This window comes from Orcinus orca, chromosome 20, assembly GCF_937001465.1.
Source record: "Orcinus orca chromosome 20, mOrcOrc1.1, whole genome shotgun sequence".
NCBI classification, from domain to species: Eukaryota; Metazoa; Chordata; class Mammalia; order Artiodactyla; family Delphinidae; genus Orcinus; species Orcinus orca.
The window spans coordinates 57,374,747-57,394,512 of NC_064578.1; the positions used below are offsets into that span (position 1 = coordinate 57,374,747).

Sequence of the window (19,766 nt, forward strand, 5' to 3'; positions counted from 1 at the left end):
TAAGAGAAAAATCTAGAACGATGTGTCAGTGGAAGCTTGTGTATGACGCAGATGGTTCAAAATTCTTTCTTTTATAATGAATTCATATGAAACTGAATTTCAGTTTAAATTACTTAGTTTCAACTTCACTTCCCACTTTAAACAACTTATTCTCATTGTCAGAAAAAAAACCACGTTTCTTACAAACAATGCAGCTCTAATACATAACAAAGCCTTCCTTATTTTTATTTAGTGTCATTCCTTTGCACACACATGAATAATACTAAAAATATATTCATGCACTCAGTGAAAACAGTCATAACAAGGAAACCTGTAGGATTCCCTTTATATGAAATTCTAGAAAATGGAAACTACAGTGTCTACCTGGAGATGGCAACTTGGGTAGGCTTGGGAGAGAGAATACAAAGTGGCTAATGGAAACTCCATTAAGTAATGGACATGTTCATTATTGTGACTTATTTTTGTTGTTGTTGTTGCGGTACACGGACCTCTCACTGTTGTGGCCTCTTTCGTTGCGGAGCACAGGCTCCAGACGCGCAGGCTCAGCAGCCATGGCTCACGGACCTAGCCGCTCCGCGGCATGTGGGATCTTCCCGGACCAGGGCACGAACCCGTGTCCCCTGCATTGGCAGGCGGACTCAACCACTGCACCACCAGGGAAGCCCTCGTGACTTTGGTGATAGTCCCATTGTGCACACAGATGTGAAAATACATTTTACAATTTTAATATGAAATTGAGTATGTCAGTACCTCAATAAAGCTGTCAATAAATATTCCATATAAAATCTGGATCTCCTCTTTCTCTAAATAGCATCATATCAGGCAAATTTGTATTGACCATCAGAATCCTTCCCCATGTCTTAGGTCAATTCTGATTCCTTCTCAAAACAGAAGAAAATGCTGACAAGTGCTTCCACATGGGGAAATTATGCTAAGCTAAATAAGCCAGTTGCAAAGAGGTGAAAACTGTATGATTATACTTGTATAAAGCATCCAGAGTAATCAAATTAATCGACTGAGTGTAAAAAAGAGGTTGCCAGGTGAGGTAGGGAAGGAGTAGAAAGAGATGTTGTTTAAGAGGCATAGTTTCATTTCTGCAAGATGAAAAAAATTCTGGAGATTAGATGTGAATTTTTAAACACACTACACCCAACAATTTAAAAGGTAGAGGGTAAACTTTGTTACATATATTTTACCACAATCAAAGAAAAAACAATAGTTCTCAGGGACAGATTAGAGCAGACGTTTTGCTAAAGTCTTTCCACATTTGCAATACTCTCTCTGGTGTGAACTTTTTGGTGCTGAATGAGGTGGGAGTTTTGGCTGAACATATGCCCATATTTGCTGCACTTAGGCCTTTCTCCATTTTGAAATAGATGTTTAATGGAGTTGGAGTTTCACCTGAAGACTTCCATTCACTGTACTTAGAAGGCCTTCGTCTGGTGTGAACTCGATGTCTAACGAGTGGGGAGCTGTACCAAAACAACTTTCCATGCTCACTGTACTGAGAAGGCCCACTCCAACATAACTCATGAGGTACTTCTTCAGTGTTAGGAGTAGTACATAATTTACCATAACCTCTGCACTTGTAAGGTCTTTTGTTTTTTAATTGAAGTATAGTTGATTTACAATGTTTCAGGTGTACAGCAAAGTGATTTAGTTTATATATATATTATATATATATAATTCTTTTCCAAATTCTTTTCCATTATAAGTTATTACAAGATACTGAATATAATTCCCTGTGCTATACAGTAGGCCCTTTCATAAGGCCTTTACCACTGTGAATTCTCTGCTTCATGAGGTTGGAGTTGTATCTAATGAATTCCCCACATTCACAGCACTCATATTGTCTTCAGTGTGGATTTTCTGGTGATGAACAAGGTGGGACTTCCTAATGAAGGCTTTCTGACATCTACTGCACTCATAAGGCCTTTCTCCAGTATGGATTTTCTGATGCTCAACAAGTATATGCTTGTGGCTAAAGGCTTTCCCACACTCTCTGCACTCATAAGGCCTCTCGCCTGTGTGATTTCTCCAATGTTTAATGAGGTTGGAGTTGTATCGAAAGAATTTCCCACATTCGCTGCACTCGAAAGGCCTCTCTCCACTGTGAACTCTCTTATGTCTAATGAGTCTGCAGTGGTACCTAAATGCCTTCCCACATTCACTGCACTCGTAAGGCCTTTCTCCAGTGTGATTTTGCCAATGTTTAATGAGTTTGGACTTGGACCTAAAGTATTCCCCACACAAGCTGCACTCATAAGGCCTTTCTACAGTATGAACTCTTTGATGTCTAATGAGGGTGGATGTGTACCTAAAGAATTTCCCACATTCAGTGCACTCATAAGGCCTTTCTCCAGTGTGAACTCTCTGGTGTTTAATGAGTGTGGAATTATACCTAAAATATTTCCCACATTCATTACACTTATAAGGCCTTTCTGAAGTATGAACTCTCTGATGTCTAATGAATGTGGAGCTGTACCTGAAAAATTTCCCACATTCGCTGCACTTATAAGGTCGTTCTCCACTGTGAACTCTCCCATGCCTTACCAGTCTATAGTTGTACCTAAAGAATTTTCCACATTCTCTGCACTCATAAGGCCTTTCTCCATTGTGTTTTCTCTGATGTTTCATGAAGTTGGCATTGTACTTGAAGAATTCCCCACATTTGCTGCACTCATAAGGGCTCAATCCAGTGTGAACTCTCTGATGACTAATGAGTGTGGAGTTGTACCTAAAGCATTTCCCACATTCACTGCACTGAAAAGGCCTTTCTCCAGTATGGATTCTCTGGTGCTGAACAAGGTGAAACTTTCTAATGAAGGCCATCCCACATTTGCTGCACTCATAAGGCCTTACACCAGTGTGGATTTTCTGGTGCTCAACAAGGATCTGTTTTTGACGGAAGGCTTTCCCACACTGAGTGCACCTGTAATCACTCTGCCCACTATCAAAAGCTTCCCCACACTCAGTGTCCCTGTGTGGCTTCCCCGCATTGTGAGGGGTCGGCTGCTTCAGAAGGCCTATGCTGCCTGGGAAGTCCTTTCTGTCTCTGCTGCATGTCAAGGTCCTCTCTGCCGAGTGAATGTTGCTGTTGGTAAGAAATGAAGGCTGCCCCTCATCCCTTCTGGAAAGTTTGTCTCTAATCTGCTCCTTCTGGTGCTGGAAAAGGTTTGCCCCACAAATATACAGCCCTTCATCAGGGTACATTCCGTCATGCTCAGGTAGGTGCAAATGGTCTTTGGACAGTGGGTCACACATCTCATAGGGCTGGGCCTTCTTGGTGGATGGATCTGGCTTTGGAGTCCCAACCTCTGACATCCCTACAGAAACACTTTGCTCAGAAGGTGCCTCCTCATCCTGTGCTCCATGCCAACAACCTGTAAGCAGAGAAATGCCGATGAAGTGCATGATTATTTTGGTAGAAGGGGCAGCCCCATCAGAAATGACACACCGAAGACTAAAGCCAGAGAGAGGAAGGTCTGCTGTGCAGAGATGGGCCTGCATAGCTCCCATGATGAGAGAGCCCTGACAATAGGCAAGGACTGAAGGATGAGTTACTGTCTCAGTCCATTTCGGATGCTATGACAAAATACCAGAGACTGGCTAGCTTATAAAACCAGAAAGTTATTTCTCACACTTCTGGAGACTTGAACCCACAGATCAGCCTGTACTCTCCTGGATTGCAGACTTCTCATAGTGTCCTCACATGTTGGAAGGAGCTAGGAGGCTCTGTGGGGTCCCTTTCATAAAGGCACAAATCTCATTCATGAGGGCTCTTCCCTCATGACCTAATCACCCCAAAGGCCCCATCTCCTAATACTGTCACTGCATGGGGTTTTCAACATATGGAACATGGGGGAACACAAACATTCACACCAGAGCAGGGAGGAGAGGCAGGCCTCCAAGTCAACATGGCCATGGCTACTGGTGACAGATGAGCACTGTGTCGAAGGTTGTGCCCAGACCTACAAATACTTGATGCAAAAGAAATGCTAAAGTTCAAGGACTATATAAGGATACATGCAGACCTCACGATATCTTACATATAGGTCAAATGTTGAACATTGCAAAGGGAGCAATGAAACAGAACATGTGACAAGTGAGAGTCACAAAAGTGTGGTTGGAGTGTGACAGAAGAAATAAGAGTGGGGAAGAAATGAGGTGTGGCACTGGTCCAAGCATCAATCAATAGTGAACGCAGGACTGATTCCGAGCTCTGACATCACACCATTTCCCAGGACCTCACACCAAGCCCGGGTACTTCTGAGTGTCTCCTGCCATTGATGTAGTAGTGACCACACTAGACTAGCAGGTACCCAGAGTCCTCCCCATTGCTGCAGGTGAGCATTGATGTGGCACCTGAAAGAGGTTAGTCTTACGTGAAAGACAGAAAAAGAAGGGGCCAGCACATGTAGACAGAGATCCAACACAGGGCTTTCGGCATTCTAAAATTATAAGAACTTCACAGGGGAGACTGTAGTAACAATCAGTGGTTCCCCAAATTAGTAATTAGGTTGGTGCTAAAATTCCTGGCACAGAAGGCCCTAAGAAAAGTCAGCAAGAGGGAGGGGTAAGGCCTGGCACAACAAGAGTCCAAGCATCTAAACTGAGGACCCAACCAAGAACAGGCCAAGTCTGAAGGGGTCTCAGACAAAATCTAGATTTCTGACCCCTGAGCCCTATCTTGGAAGGACTCAGAGTAGAAGAGATGGGGCTCCCTGTGGAGAAAAATGACACTGTACACACAGTCCAGCCCCGGCACCAACAACACGTATGCCAGGAAACAAGGAAAGGAAGCAGTATCCGTGGTCTCAGTGTGGGGAGTACAGAGCTGCCCCCTGGGAAAAGGGAAAGAACAGAGCACAGCTCAGGGAACTGGCTGAGCTTGTGGACCTTACCTAGGGAGGTCACAAGTGCAAAGTTCTCCGTCATCACAGCATGGTACAAGTGTCTCTGAGCTTCATCAAGGAGGCCCCACTCCTCCTGGGAGAAATACACAGCCACGTCCTCAAAGACCACACGGTCCTGCCAAAATTGGAAGAGTTTGGTTCATGGACAGCTTCTTGTTTTAACTATATTTTTGTGGATTCTGTATTTATCTATTTGCCATCCATTAATTACAGGGCTAAACTAATGCCCAAATTTGTTTACATCTCCCTTGCAATCCAGAGCCCATACTCTCAACCAACTCCTTAACTAACTCTCACGAACCAGGTCAGTATTTCCCCTGCCCTAAAGCAGCCCAGGGCCAGGTAACAGACAGCTGGGGACAGTTCCCATACCCCAGGTACACAGAATTATACAAACTAGTCACCCATAAACTTTTCATCCAATCCTCCCTGCATTTCCCTCAAAAGTCTAATAAAGGCTCTGACCTTTGGTGTCCCTTAGCTTGTGCTCACGCCTCCTGACCGAATCTGGTGCTTCTAGAGGTAGCTCTGTTACATAGTGTACCTCCTCCTCTTGGGAAATATAAGTAATAAAACTGTCTTTTAATGTCATTGGCCTCTCTGTATCACGACTCACTCGTCTCCACTAGTTAAAATCCTGTGGGTGCAATCACTGATGCACTTCCCTTTCCAGGACCTTCAGCCCTCCCCCTACACATCCATCCCTGCTCATCCTCCTCCCACACGTCCCACCATGGAATATATACCAGGTCCCAGTGGCACCAGTGCCTGCTCTCTCCTTATTACCATTGATCACTGCGTCCGGCACACAGCATAAAACACATGGGAGAGGGAGCAGAAAACCACCACCTAAGGTGTGGAACTGCATGCATGGCCCTACCCCTCTCCTGCCACACAGTTTCCCTGGGGTTCCCCAGGTGTTGACCCTCAGACACATTCAGACTCGTCCCTGTCCTCAAGCGCCCAGTGCCAGGGCCCAGGGCCAACCATTCACACTCCTCCTTACCTGCATCTCACTCGTTGGACTGCACCTTCCTCATGACTCTAACCCTTCCACAGTGACAGTTCCACAGACAGCCCCAGCCCACACCATAGGCACTTCCTTCACCTCCTTATAGGGCACTCTGCACATGGAATCCAGGCAGTGAATGGAAATGCATCCAGCATTCATCTCAGCCCAGTCCTGCCCCTGAACACCAAAGTCCCCTGGGGCCAGGGCTTGCCCCAAGCCCTTCTTAGAAGGCCTCACCACCTGGCCCTGTTTTTTCCTTCCTCCCCAGCCACCCTTTTTATGTGAGACCTCATGTCCCCTTAGCCCTCTCCCTCTTCCGTGTTGCACGAACTGTCCCATAAGCAGTCAGCACCTTCTCTCCTCACATGAAGCCCAGGTACACCGACCTCCCCACCCACACTGTGACTGCACCCTAAGTCTAGCGACTCTCCTAGCTGATCCCATTTCCTCCCTCAACATCCATCTCATGTTCGCTCTGGCCTCAGAAGACTCTCACGCCTACATCCCGCTGTCATGCACAGACAAGGACACTCTGCTCCCTCATCTGTCTTTGTGATGCGCATCACCACCAGCCAGGTACCCAACCCACAGACTTAGTCCTGAGGCCCTTCATTCTCACTCCTTGTCCTCTAGTGGCATCACCACCATAAACTAGAAATGATGCCGCCTAAATCTTACCTTCGGCTTCATCGTAGTCCACACAGCCACTCTGTTGTGGCTGTCTCCATCCTGAATCCGTCCTCTGAACTCCAGCTCTCTGTGTAAAAGTGCCCACTCAACACCTCCCCTTGGGTGTCTCTGGAACATTTGTGACGTGGACAAAAACGGACTCTCCTTATTCCACCTGCAAATTCCTCCTAAAGCTGACTTTGCCCATTTTAGTTGATGAGGCATCCATCCTTCCTAACAAGTCCAGAAACATGAAGTCATCCCCAATTCTTCCTATCAGCCCACTTTCTTGAGTCCCTCACTCTCCATTAGATAAAATATGGACAGTACAATACTGTAAATCATCTATACTTCAATTAAAAATATACTGATACATTTTAAAAAATAAATAAAACACGGGCAGCTCTAGTTCAAAACACATCCAGAAAACAACCACTCCCTATTTCCATAGCCACCACTCGGATGTAGCCACCACCAACATTCACCTAGATGACTGCAGAAATTCCCCTCAGGTCTCCCTACCTTCACTCACACCGTTGTCTGTCTTTTATTCTACAGCCAGAGGGAATCTGTTAAAACATGAGTCATAGCACCTTCCTCCTCTGCTTCAAACCTTCCATACCTCCCATCAACCTGAGATGAGAGAACCAGGACCTCAGGCTATCATTCAAGGCCTGATACCTGTGAACCCCTATCCCAGCTCCCCATTCCCACCAGATATAACAGAGACCTGCAGTTCTCTGAACATCCCACCTCAGTATCACCTGCAACTGTCTGAACATTCAGAATCCTGAATGTAGTCAGGACTCTCTGCCACATCTTACCCCATCAATTGTCAGAAATGGAACTATTCTATATAACCTGGGACTAAATATAGGATCCTGGACCTGGTGAAAGCACAGGGTCTACAGAGGCAAGAGACAAAAAAGGGATAGAAGTCCTGGGACACTACCATTCCCTGAGGTCATACAGATCAGGATGATAAAACTATCAGGGTGATAATTGGGATGGGTGAGAGGTGGGACCCCTCCATTCACCTGTACAGGGTCCATAAGCATTTCTGCCACTGCCATGGGACACTGGGGGAAGGAAGCCATGTGAAATGGGTAACAGTGGCAGGATCCTACAGCAGAGCTGGACCACCACTTCTGCCCTACCCTGGTGTAATTAGATCTCAGCCTGAGAGTCTAAGCTCAGTTCCTCACAAAACAGTATTGTCTCTTACTAGCTGAGTGACACTGGAGAAGGGTTAAACCTCCCTGAGCCTCAGGGAAAAGAAAAAGTTTATGAAGATTAAGAATGCTTCCAACCTCACAGGGGTCATATTGTTATCTAACGTAAGGAGTACATACCATGTGTCAGCTATGACTGACCATAGGAACAACGGTTTTGTATATATTTTCAGTGCAACTGAAGTGATACAGTTTTGAAAACTGGGGTCTTTATTTTTACTGCTTTTTTAAGATCTCAGAGGATGTCATATATAAAACTTTACATTGTTAAGCAAATACCTAGAGGTAAATCAATGCCAAGCCAATTACAAATAGTTTGCATAAATTTAACTGAGTGAACAGGCTTATTTCTAATTACCTATGTGTATGTATTTAGAGGAATATTGATAAATTAGTGTTTAAATTAATTTTCATACATTCGTTTTGCTGTACGTGGGCCTCTCACTGTTGTGGCCTCTCCCGTTGCGGACGCGCAGGCTCAGCGGCCATGGCTCCCGGGCCTAGCCGCTCCGCGGCATGTGGGATCTTCCCAGACCGGGGCATGAACCCGTGTCCCCTGCATCGGCAGGCAGCTTCTCAACCACTGCGTCACCAGGGAAGCCCTCATACATTCTTAAGTTAATAAGTTGTGGCAAGGGGTTGAGCAGGCAGCTCAGCTATTAGTTCATTCAGCAACGAGGCCTACCCATTAAATAATCCTCAAAAGGGAGCAGTGGATCATTCCTCTTGCCCTGAGGGTTGGAGGTGATCTGGCAGTGCCCTCGTCTAGGACCCACTGGCTGCACCACTCTGGCTCACCTTCCCCTTGCTCCATCAGGAGTGGCCCTGAGAATCAGTAGAGCCTGCAAGTGGAGAACCCACACCAGCACACACTGCAGGCTCCACAGAAGGGACGTTCCTTACCCCATCCAGGCCTCCCTTCCTACAGACACAGGCCAGAAGCCCTCCTATGTCAGGTCTGCTCTTTTCTGAAGGGAGCACCAGGGATGCCAGCACCCAGCCCTCATGTCCTCCCCTCAAACTCTCGCCCCTCCCTCACCACAGGGCCCATCTCATGTAACAATCTTAAGCCTCCCTGGTGACGCAGTGGTTGAGAATCCGCCTGCCAATGCAGGAGACACAGCTTTGAGCCCTTGTCCAGGAAGATCCCACATGCCGCGGAGCAACTAGGCCCGTACGCCACAACTACTGAGCCCGCGCTCTAGAGCCTGCAAGCCACAACTACTGAGCCCACGTGATGCAACTACTGAAGCCCGTGCACCCTAGAGCCCATGCTCCGCAAGAAGAGAAGCCACTGCAATTAGAAGCCCACGCACCACAACGAAGAGTAGCCCCTGCTCACCGCAACTAGAGAAAGCCCGCGTGAAGCAACAAAGACTCAATGCAGCTAAAAATAAAAACAAACAAACAAAACAATCTTAAGCCTCCCTCCTCAATCTGATCCCCAGGCCATGCCCTGGTCCAGTCCACATCCTCCATGCCTTTGATATTTCCAACACTGTCCCCTTCCTCTACTTCCAGACTTTATGTTCACCTCCACATATGGTATCTCCATTTGGTGACATCTCCATCTTGATACACGTCAGGATCAACATGTCCAAATACAACTCATGATCTTCCCCCGGAACCTGCTCCTCGCGCTGACTTCCTCATCTCCCCAGTTTCATATGTTCAGGCAAAAAAATTTGGATGGTACTTCATTCCCTACTTTTTCTTACAACCGTATTTTATGCAGCAGGAAATCCCATTTACTCCAAGTTTGAGATTTCTCCAGAATCTCATCCCATCTCCCAATGTCGCACTACCTTCCTGGCCCAGCCCCTGCCATAATTCTCCTGGGGTCTATCTCGGTGGTCTCCTCAGCAATCTCCCTGCCTCCATTCGCATCCTATTCTCCCAATTTTTAACTTCTAACTCTGAACACGGTTCTCCCATCCCCAATCACTTCACAACCTTCCATGGATTCTACCTGCTCAGGTTGCCGTTTCAGGTGAGACACCTCGTCCCCCTCTGTCCCCGACAAAAGCGACCCCAGGTTTCCCCAATGCTTCCGACTCCGTAGCACCTGCAATCCGTGCACCGGCGGCCCCGAGGGTACTCTCTCCCTCACCCCAGTCCACTGGTGGAAAAGGGACCCCTCCCAAGGCCGCCCTCTGTTCTGGACTCTGGGGCTGACCGGCAAGGAATTGAGCGGACCCACCTCCTTCCGGATTTGGGACTCGGAGGCGGGGGTCGGACCGGGTGGGGGCTCGGGAGACGCAGCACCCACCTGAGCCGGCCTCATCAGGGCCGCCTCCGTCACCGGCCGGTGGGAAGAACGGAGCCGGGAGAGGCGGCGAGCGGGGCGGGAACTAGGGCACCGTCGTCAACTACGGGCGCAGGGGGCCTCACAGCCGCCTCTGGGCAGCGGGGCCAACTTCTCTCCTCCCGCTCTTCGCTCCGTCACCTCGGTGCCCACCAAGCGACGCCGACACCCTGAACCGGTGAACAGCCCGACAACCACCCAAACACTACCAGAGACAACGCCGGAAGTCCCGCCCCCAGGCGATGAGCACGCACGTATGCGTCCCCCCCTAAGCTTTCATTGGCTCAGTCACCGCCGCTTCGCACCGTAGCTGCTTCTGGGTAATGTAGTTTCCGCTGCCACCACTTATGTCTAAGATCTGAGCAGAACTCACTCCCTAAGTGGCTGGTAGTGGCTTTGAGACTCCTTCAGGGGCTCTGAGAGGCGGAGTTTCCTGTCTCCAACGGTGGGCGGGGCGTCCCCTTATCTTAAAGGGGACGCACCCAGATTTCTGGAGAGCAGTCCAGGAATACTTACAGAAAGTTTAGTGACGTGTTATTTCAGACTGTGAAACAGAGCAAGTTCCCAAATCTACACATCCAAAGGGACACACTATATTATAATGATACTCTATGTGCACTCATGGCTGTCAGCTATGCTGTCGCTTTTCAACAACTTGAAACCTAACAGGTCCCTATGAGACTTTCCTAGAACAGATTCCTCTCCCCCATCCCATGTCCTCTGACTGCCTGTTGTCTGTAGAAAAAGTGTAGCCTCCTAGGCCTCCCGGAGGCAGGAAAGACAGGGACAGGCCCAAGGACAGCCTCTTCATGCATAAGGATTAAGCAGAATCAAAACCACCTACTTGTTTTGCACTTAATGCGGCCATGGTGCATGGAGGAATGGCTGGGGTTTTTTTTTGGCGGTGCTGCGCTCTTGTGGGATTTTAGTTCCCCGACCAGAGACTGAACCCCAGCCCACGGCAGTGGAAGCGCCGTGTCCTGACCACTGGACAGCCAGGGAATTCCCTGGAATGGCATCTAAAACAGAAACTTTGCAACATCTCAGCAAGGAACTCTTGACGGTGAAAACCATGAAGCCAGCGTGTGCTTTGAGGTAGGAGATAGATAGGCTTCGGGGTAACCTGCTGCAACTGGTTTCATGCTGACCCTTTTGATAAACTACTGTTGGGACTAGGAGCCCTAATTGGATGAAAGATGAGAGGGTCCACCCCAGCCTCCACATTCTTGTGGTCAAGGAGATTTCCCAGCCCCACACATGCGCAGAGGGGGTTCTCAAGTCGTCCTCTAGTAACTTTGGCTACATTGTAATATCATTATAATATCATTAGCATTGCAATTTTGACACCCACCCCCAATAGGTTTTGCTTAGGTGTTCTTGGGAAAGATTCAAAATGGAGCCTGGTGGAAGCCCAAATAAGGAATTGCAGATGACACTATCGTAGGGGAGGGAAAAGGGGAGTCACCTTGGCCCAAACCCTGGGAGATTAACCCCATACTAACAACCTAAGCTGCCCCTATTGCACGCAGCTCACTCCGTGAGCTCGCCTTGTGCTTTCCCACATGTACTGTGCTTCTAATGAATTCTGTGCCTGCCTTGCAATCTTAGTCTCTTTGTTGAATTCTTTCTCCAAAGAAAACAAAGACCGAGATCACCTCGTTAGCTAAAATCATTCCCTGAGCTCCAGAGAGTAAATTTAATCACAGAAGTGAGAAAATCCAGAAGGGAAGTAAAACAGTCAAACAAGACAAAATAATAATTGTTTACTTGTTAAACAAAGTCAAGGACTTTTAGTTCCTCTTCAAGGGTTATAGATAATATTCTGAGCCATGACCTTTGAGCTCTTTTACAGATACTGAAACCTGCACCAAGTGGGAAAAATGAACTACATGCAGCCTGCAAGCACATAAACACCAGAATGGTTGGAACCAGAAGGTTGGTGATGTTGACTCCAGATTAACTCACCACCAACCAATCAGAAGAATGTCCACGAGCTGATCACACACCCTACAACCCCCTCCCTCATCCTATCTTTGAAAACCTTTCTCTGGAAGCCTTTGGGGAGTTCGGGTCTTTTAAGTACTAGCTGCCCTGAATTCCTTGCTTGGCACCCTGCAATAAACACTGCACTTTCCTTTACCACAACCCGATGTCAGCAGATTGGCTTTCCTGCCTATGGGCAAGTGGACCCAATTTTGCTTCGGTAACAGACTGAAGCTCTGTATTCGGTTTAATAACCTTCAGCATATTTGGTCCAGGACAAGAAAGAAAAGACTTCAGATAGAGCCATGGTAGGGATAATGGAGGAAGAATGACAGGAAATACAGAATTGCTTGAAAGGGTGAAACTGTGACTCTGGTTCCCAGAAAAACAGCTTTTCTGGCTGTACAGTCAGTGATTCTGTTTGAACCTAGTGAACAACACGTTTCTTCAAACAATATTTATTACTCCATATCTGAGATATTTTCCAATTCTTTTAAGAATCTGAAATCTACCTGAAAAAGAATAGTGATTTATCACATTCCATCTTCTGCTGGGACACTGTGTGATCTTTTAATAGTCAGAGCACGTGTACAAGGGGAGCATCTTGCCCCCAAGACAAATGTGTGGGATTCTAGTCTCTCCTCTTCTTGCTAGGAAGTTATTTATCACTTCACCTCAAATTGCAGCAGCAGTGTCTTCACAGGGAATTTAAATTATCTGAGAAAAACACTTGTGAAATGGAAATTACTGAAAGGTATTATTGATTATGTAGTTATTAAAATAAAGCAGCAGAAATAGTTCTAGAAAAGCATATGTGTGACATGTAAAAAAAAAAAAAGTTAAGATCTTAGCCAAGTTTAAGCAGGAGATAGTGAAGTCTGAAAAGCCAGAAAATGAAGCTGAGCCTGTGGCTTTTCTCTCCAAAATGTGCTTCTTTTTAATACTTGAAAACATGGCTCATTAACTGCTTGGAGTGATAGATTGAGACAATCTTTTGAAAGTCTTGCCAGAAACGTGAGAATGAATACGGAAGCTATGTTGTAGTGTGTATTTACTGTTCTAAGAAATGTTCAGTGAGGACCTACTGGGTTTTAGGTACAATTGTAGGTGAATGTGACACATGTGGAATAGGTTTGCCAGCTGCTCTGTGTATGCAGGAATGTTGCATATTTCCTAAAATTCTGTATTTGTCTATTTAGCATTCATTTGTGGCAAGGCCAAACAAATCATTTCTCTCTCTTGCAATTCAGTTTTCACAGGCTCTCAAACATATTGTATATTTAATATTAATATTACATATTATAAACACCCTTAGGACAAACCCTAACATGTGTTTTTTCTTCTTGCTAAATAAGGAATGTGTCCACCTAGGTATTCTGTGCTTCTTTAGCCATAAAAGCATTGTAGAAATTAAGTAACCTCCACTAAGGAAAAGTAAAAATAAGATAAATTCCCTAAGAAAAGGACATAGAAAATGGACCCAGTGTGTCTAACAGGGACCCAAAATAAAATGGAGTCGGGAGGGAGGGGCCTTCCTCCCCACCCCCGCTGGGCAGCTCCACTGTCCGCTTCTTGATTCTAAAATATTTCTAGCGCAATGATGACCCCCTTCTCTCCTTGGCCTAGGGCAGCCCGCCCCCTCCATAGAAGGGCTGTTGATCCAAGCAGAGAGGGCCAAGGGGCCAATCTGGAAAGGCCAGCAGAGGCCTCTCCCAATACTCTTGGGGACAAAATATATTTAATGGTTAAGGGACTTGTCCCAAGTCTGACAGCTAGAACAGTAGAAAGGGCCAGAGACCCTCCCACACAATCTTGAACCTACTCCAGGACTAGGATCCGAGGGCAGTTGATCTGCACCGTTGATTCAGTATAGTTCAGAACTCCGCCATGGCATAGATATTTTTATTTATTTATTTATTGACTGCACCATGCGGCACTCGGGATCTTAATTCCCCGACCAGGGATCGAACCCGTGACCCCTGCAGTGGAAGCACGGAGTCCTAACCACTGGACTGCCAAGGAATTCCCCGGATTTTTTTTTATATAAATTTATTTTATTTATTTTTGGCTGCATTGGGTCTTCACTGCTGCGCACAGGCTTTCTCTAGTTGTGGTGAGCGGGGGCGACTGTTGCAGTGCGCGGGCTTCTCATTGCAGTGGCTTCTCTTGTTTGGAGCACAGGCTCTAGGCACGTGGGCTTCAGTAGTTGTAGTACACGGGCTCAGTAGTTGTGGCTAGCGGGCTCTAGAGTGCAGGCTTAGCTGTTGTGGTGCATGGGCTTAGCTGCTCTGTGGCATGTGGGATCTTCCCGGACCAGGGCTCGAACCCGTGTCCCCTGAATTGGCAGGCGGATTCTTAACCACTGTGCCACAAGGGAAGCCCTCCCTGGATATTTTTAAAAGAAAAAAAGTTTTCTTTTCTCCCTTTTCCTGAATATATGGTAAAATTCCAAGTCTTCATCACTGCCTTTCCTTTGGAACCACATCTAAAAGAGAGTAGCTTGTCCTACACTGGTCTACACTTATGGCTAAATTTTCCTGTATTCCTAACTGTTCTGTATATGCTGCATTTAGACTTACTTATGGCAAAGAAGGCATTCTTTTAAATGAAAAAAAATCTCAAGAAATCATGAAGATATATAAAAGCTACATACACCTAAAAATCTCTGAATTCAGGTTCCATTTTCTGTTACATAGGAGTGAACAGAACTCCCACACCCACCTTTTTTAAATATAATAAAAGGGCCTTAGCATGATTGCAACTGTCATCACTACAGTAAGCTGGTTTATAGATGTTTTCCATTGAATATCACAATAAAGAGTACCTTATGCTATGAAAAAATTAAATAAAATGGAGTCAGGCAGTCATGACAGACCTGGTGTTCAGTCATGTACTCTGTGTTCTTAGAAAAACCATGACCAAAAACTGTAAGGACTTCAGATTCTGCTAAGGGTCCTACCTAGAATAGTCCCTGAGGAGAAGCTCTGATGACAGCCAATCATCAAAAACTTGAAGTCAAGCTGCATATGTTATTGAACCAAACTTGGGTCCACTTGCCCCATGCACAGTAATGCCAATCTACTGACACTGGGTTGTGGTGAAGGAAAGTACCAGGTTTATTGCAGGGCACCAAGCAAGGAGAATGGGTACCTTATGCTCAGAAGATCTGAACTCCCTGATGGGCTTTCAGGGAGGGGTTTTTAATGACAGGAGAGGGTCACAGGGTGTGTGATCAGCTCATGAACAATTCCTGATTGGTTGATGGTTAGGTAACAGGGTGGTATTTCAGAAATCTCAATTATCAATTACCTGGCTCCAACCTGTCTGGTGGTAGCATGCAGTGAACTTCCTCCACATGGTGGGGGTTTTAGTATCTGCAAAACAACTCAAGGATATGGCTCAAGATATTATCTACAGGCTTTGAGAAGGAACTAAAGGTCCTTGACTTTGTTTCATGGCTAAACTATCATCATTTTTTCTCACTTGAATGCTTTCCTTTGTTTCTACATTTTCTTACTTCTCTGATTAAATTTGTTCTTTGGAACTGAAAGAAGGCCTAAAAGGCTAAAACTTTCCAACAAGTAAGAGGCAGGGGACACAGGGGTGGGGAGTTCTCTTCATGGGAAGGCCATACAGGGTCCTGCTCCATTTCACAAGGGCTTGTGGTCAAGCTGCAAGGACCATCCATTCCCTTTACAAGTCTGCCAACTGTGGCTTTTGTAGGTTTTGCTTTTAAAAATTCCTCACCCCCTTCACCACCCCTCCCAAACGTAGTTTCATTTATAGCTGAAGGCTGTACATCTCTGGTTTGCAAACCTTGTGAACGATAAGCTGTCCTTTTGCTTTAAGATAACCCTTGGGTCTTCCCTGGTGATGCAGTGGTTGAGAATCCTCCTGACAATACAGAGGACATGGGTTCAAGCCCTGGTCTAGGAAGATCCCACATGCCATGGAGCAACTAAGCCCGTGCACCACAGGTGCTGAGCCTGTGCTCTAGAACCCACGAGCTACAACTACTGAGCCCGTGTGCCACAACTCTTGAGCTCACGTGCCACAACTACTGAAGCCAGTGCACCTAGATCCCATGCTCCGCAACAGGAGAAGCCACCACAATTAGAAGCCCGCGCACCGCAACGAAGAGTAGCTCCCACTCGCCGCAACTGGAGAAAGCCCACATGCAGCAACGAAGAAGCAACACAGCCATAAATAAACAAATAAAAGAATGATCTCTGAGAGCTGAGAGAGGCTGTGTACCTCCAAGAGTTACTGTGTTACAAAAAATAATAATAACCCTTGATTCTTTTCTGGGATTTTTTTCTAATTTAGGAGGGTAGTATAATCCCCACCCTTTACCTCCTGCATGTGACTAGGTTTCATGTGGACATCCGTGGATTGCTGAGACTCTCATTTTTAGGGTGTTGAGAGTTTAGCTAAGCTACTCCGTCGTGTTGCTACCTTGGCATCCATTTTGTTTGGCCAAGCAGCCTGCAGGGTCCTTAACCTGACACTTCCCCCTCATGAAATCACATGCCCTGTTAGCTATCCCCAACAATGCTGAGGAATATGGGACATCTTCTTTGGACAAGGGACCCAACTCAGGCTACTGCCAAATGCCCCTCCTCAAGCTGATTCTGGGAGGCAAATAATCTTCATATCCAGGGTAAGAAATTGGTGAGGTCCTTCAGACATTCCCAGGAGGCCTCGTGCAGCAATGCAAACTGAACCAAATATGGACTGACAGCTATTCTTTATCCTCTTGCTATTCCATCCTGAATAGCAAATACAAACTAGAGGTGCCCACAAAATCCGTTCACTGTTTCATTCTGTTGTCAATCCACAGCATACAGTAAATAGAACTCTATGTCCCTTAATCAATAAGAACTTTACCATCACAAACACCAGCAGTGTGAGCTGGAGAGTCCTGGGTCGGGTGACTTTGAGGGTGGAAAAATCAACCCAACCATTACAAGTCAATCAAATATACTCACTAAGAAGGGCAATCTCCACAAGCTGCCTGCAGAAGCCAGCTGGAGTCCTCTTTTCCAGAACTGGGTAATATCCCACCCAAAACAATCAGTGGGAAGGGAATGAGATATCCCAAAAATCAAGAGACGGGTGAGTCCTCCAGATGAAGGGAGGAAGCATAGCTTCCTGCCTGCTGAGCACTGTACAGATGATTCATACACACTGCGGCACCCTGCCGTGTGGCAGAGGAGGGAAGGCTAACGTAACAGATACTGGCAACAACTTATTTCTGGCAAGGACTCCAGGAAGGTCTGGAAGTGCAAGGTGTATCATGAAAGCTTCCAATATATGTGGTACTTAAGAGAATCTCCCTAGGGGACCTTGGTGATGCATTGCTTAAGAGTCCGCCTGCCAATGCAGGGGACACTGGTTCGAGACCACGTCCAGGAAGATCCCACATGCCGCGGAGCAACTGGGCCTGTGCGCCACAGCTGCTGAGCCCGCGTGCCACAGCTGCTGAGGCCCACGTGCCTAGAGCCCAGGCTCCACAACGAGAGGTCACCACAACGAGAAGCCTGCGAACTGCAGCGAGGAGTGGCCCCTGCTTGCCACAACTAGAGAAAACCTGTGCACAGCAACGAAGAAGACCCAACTCAGCCAAAAAAGGTGCTGGACTTCCTAACCTTGAAAAAATATGTTCTTGGTGACACTTGGGTAGATAAAAGGCAGAATTCTGTGTTACCTAGGGCTTAGAATGAGACAAGGGCATCAGGCAGGGCACACAACGGGCTGTACAGGGACACAGTAAGCAACCTGGAGCTGTATGGAGCACCCTATGTATAGCAAGAGGTCTGGGGCTAGCTAGGTCTCTGAGGCTCCCCATGGATGACGTGGCTGGAATAATTTCATGGTGTCAGGGGCATAGAGGCTGTCTCCAGTTGCCTGGTATCCTGACTCTAGGACATAAGGGATGGGGTATAGCAGTCCAGAGTGTGAGTGCCTGATATAGACAGTGATTGGGTGTGGACTTAATCAGCTGCTCCAAAAGGGGAAATGACTAGCATCAAGCCAGGGACTCAAAACTGGAGCAAGACAGTATTTTCATAAAACTATATATCAAAACACTGTGGTACTGTCATAAAGACAAACATTTAGACCAATGAAACAACAGAGTGCCCAGAACTGGAAGCCAATATATTTGATCAAATAATCGACAAGTGTACTAAGACAATTCAATGGGAAGAGGAAAGTCTTTTTTTAATATTTATTATTTATTTATTTATTTGGCTGCGCCAGGTCTCAGTTGCATCACGTGGGATCTTCGTTGAGGCATGTGGGATCTTTTAGTAGCGACATTTGAACTCTTGGTTGCAGCATGTGGGACCTATTTCCCTGACCAGGGATTGAACCTGGGCCTCCTGCATTGGGAGCGTGGAACCTTAGACACTGGACCACCAGGGAAGTCCTGGGAGGAGAAAAGTCTTATCAACAAATTGTAGTAAAGTGGATATCTGCATTCAAATGAATGAAATTGGACCCTTACCTTACACCACACCCAAAAATGAGCTCAAAATGGATCAAAGACCTAACAGTAAGATATAAACCCATAAACTCTTAGGTGAAGACAAAGGGAAAAAGCTTCATGATCCTGGATTTGGAAATAACTTCTTGGCATTGGAAAAGCATAGGAAACAAAAGCAAAACTCGATAAAATTACAAACTTCTGTGCAAAGGACACAATAGACAGAGTGAAACGACAACCTATTGAATGGAAGAAAAACATTTGCAAATCATATATTTGATAAGTATCTAGATATACACAAAGAACTGCTACAACTCAACAATCAGAAAATAATCTGATTTTAAAAGGGGAAAATATAGCCATTTAAAAAAAGAATATACAGGACTTCCCTGGCGGCTCAGTTGTTAAGAACACGCCTGCCAATGCAGGGACACGGGTTTGAGCCCTGGTCCTGGCAGATCCCACATGCTGTGGAGCAGCTAAGCCCGTGAGCCACAACTACCGAGGCTGCGTTCTAGAGCCTGTGAGCCACAACTACTGAGCTTGTGTGCCACAACTACTGAAGCCTGTGCCTACAGCCTGTGCTCCGCAACAAGAGAAGCCACCGCAATAAGAAGCCATGCACCGCAACGAAGAGTAGCCCCCACTCGCTGCAACTAGAGAAAGTCCACGTAACAACGAAGACCAAACACAACCAAAAATAAATAAATAATTAATTAATTAATTAAAAAAAAAAAGAATATACACAATTGGCCAAGAAGTATGTGATCATTAATCATTAGGGAAATGCTAAATAAAATCACAATGAGACACTACACATTCATTAGGATAGCTACTAGTAAACATGAAATGGAAAATAAAATTATGTTGAAGAGGATGTGGAGATACTGGAACTCTGTGGACCTTTGATGGGAACATAAAATGTACAGCCAATAAAGGAAACAGTTCAAAATACTAAAAATAGAATGACCGGGACTTCCCTAGTGGTGCAGTGGTTAACAATCTGCCTGCCAATGTGGGGGACATGGGTTTGAGCCCTGGTCCGGGAAGATCCCACATGCCGTGGAGCAACTAAGCCCACGTGCCACAACTACTGAGCCCACGTGCTGCAACTACTGAAGCCCACGTGCCTAGAACCCATGTTCTGAAACAAGAGAAGCCA

At 46.2% G+C, this 19,766-nt stretch overlaps 1 protein-coding gene across 1 annotated transcript; it reads right to left on the reverse strand.

The window, feature by feature from the left end:
* Positions 1–200: 200 nt before the first annotated feature.
* Positions 201–10,923, reverse strand: LOC101286154 (zinc finger protein 548-like). The gene is given in 5 exon segments (XM_049703277.1): positions 201–1,857; positions 1,860–3,383; positions 4,905–5,031; positions 6,607–6,685; positions 10,099–10,923. Coding segments are annotated over 4 exon segments (1,773 nt in total). The 5' UTR covers positions 6,619–6,685; positions 10,099–10,923; the 3' UTR covers positions 201–1,747.
* Positions 10,924–19,766: the final 8,843 nt, after the last annotated feature.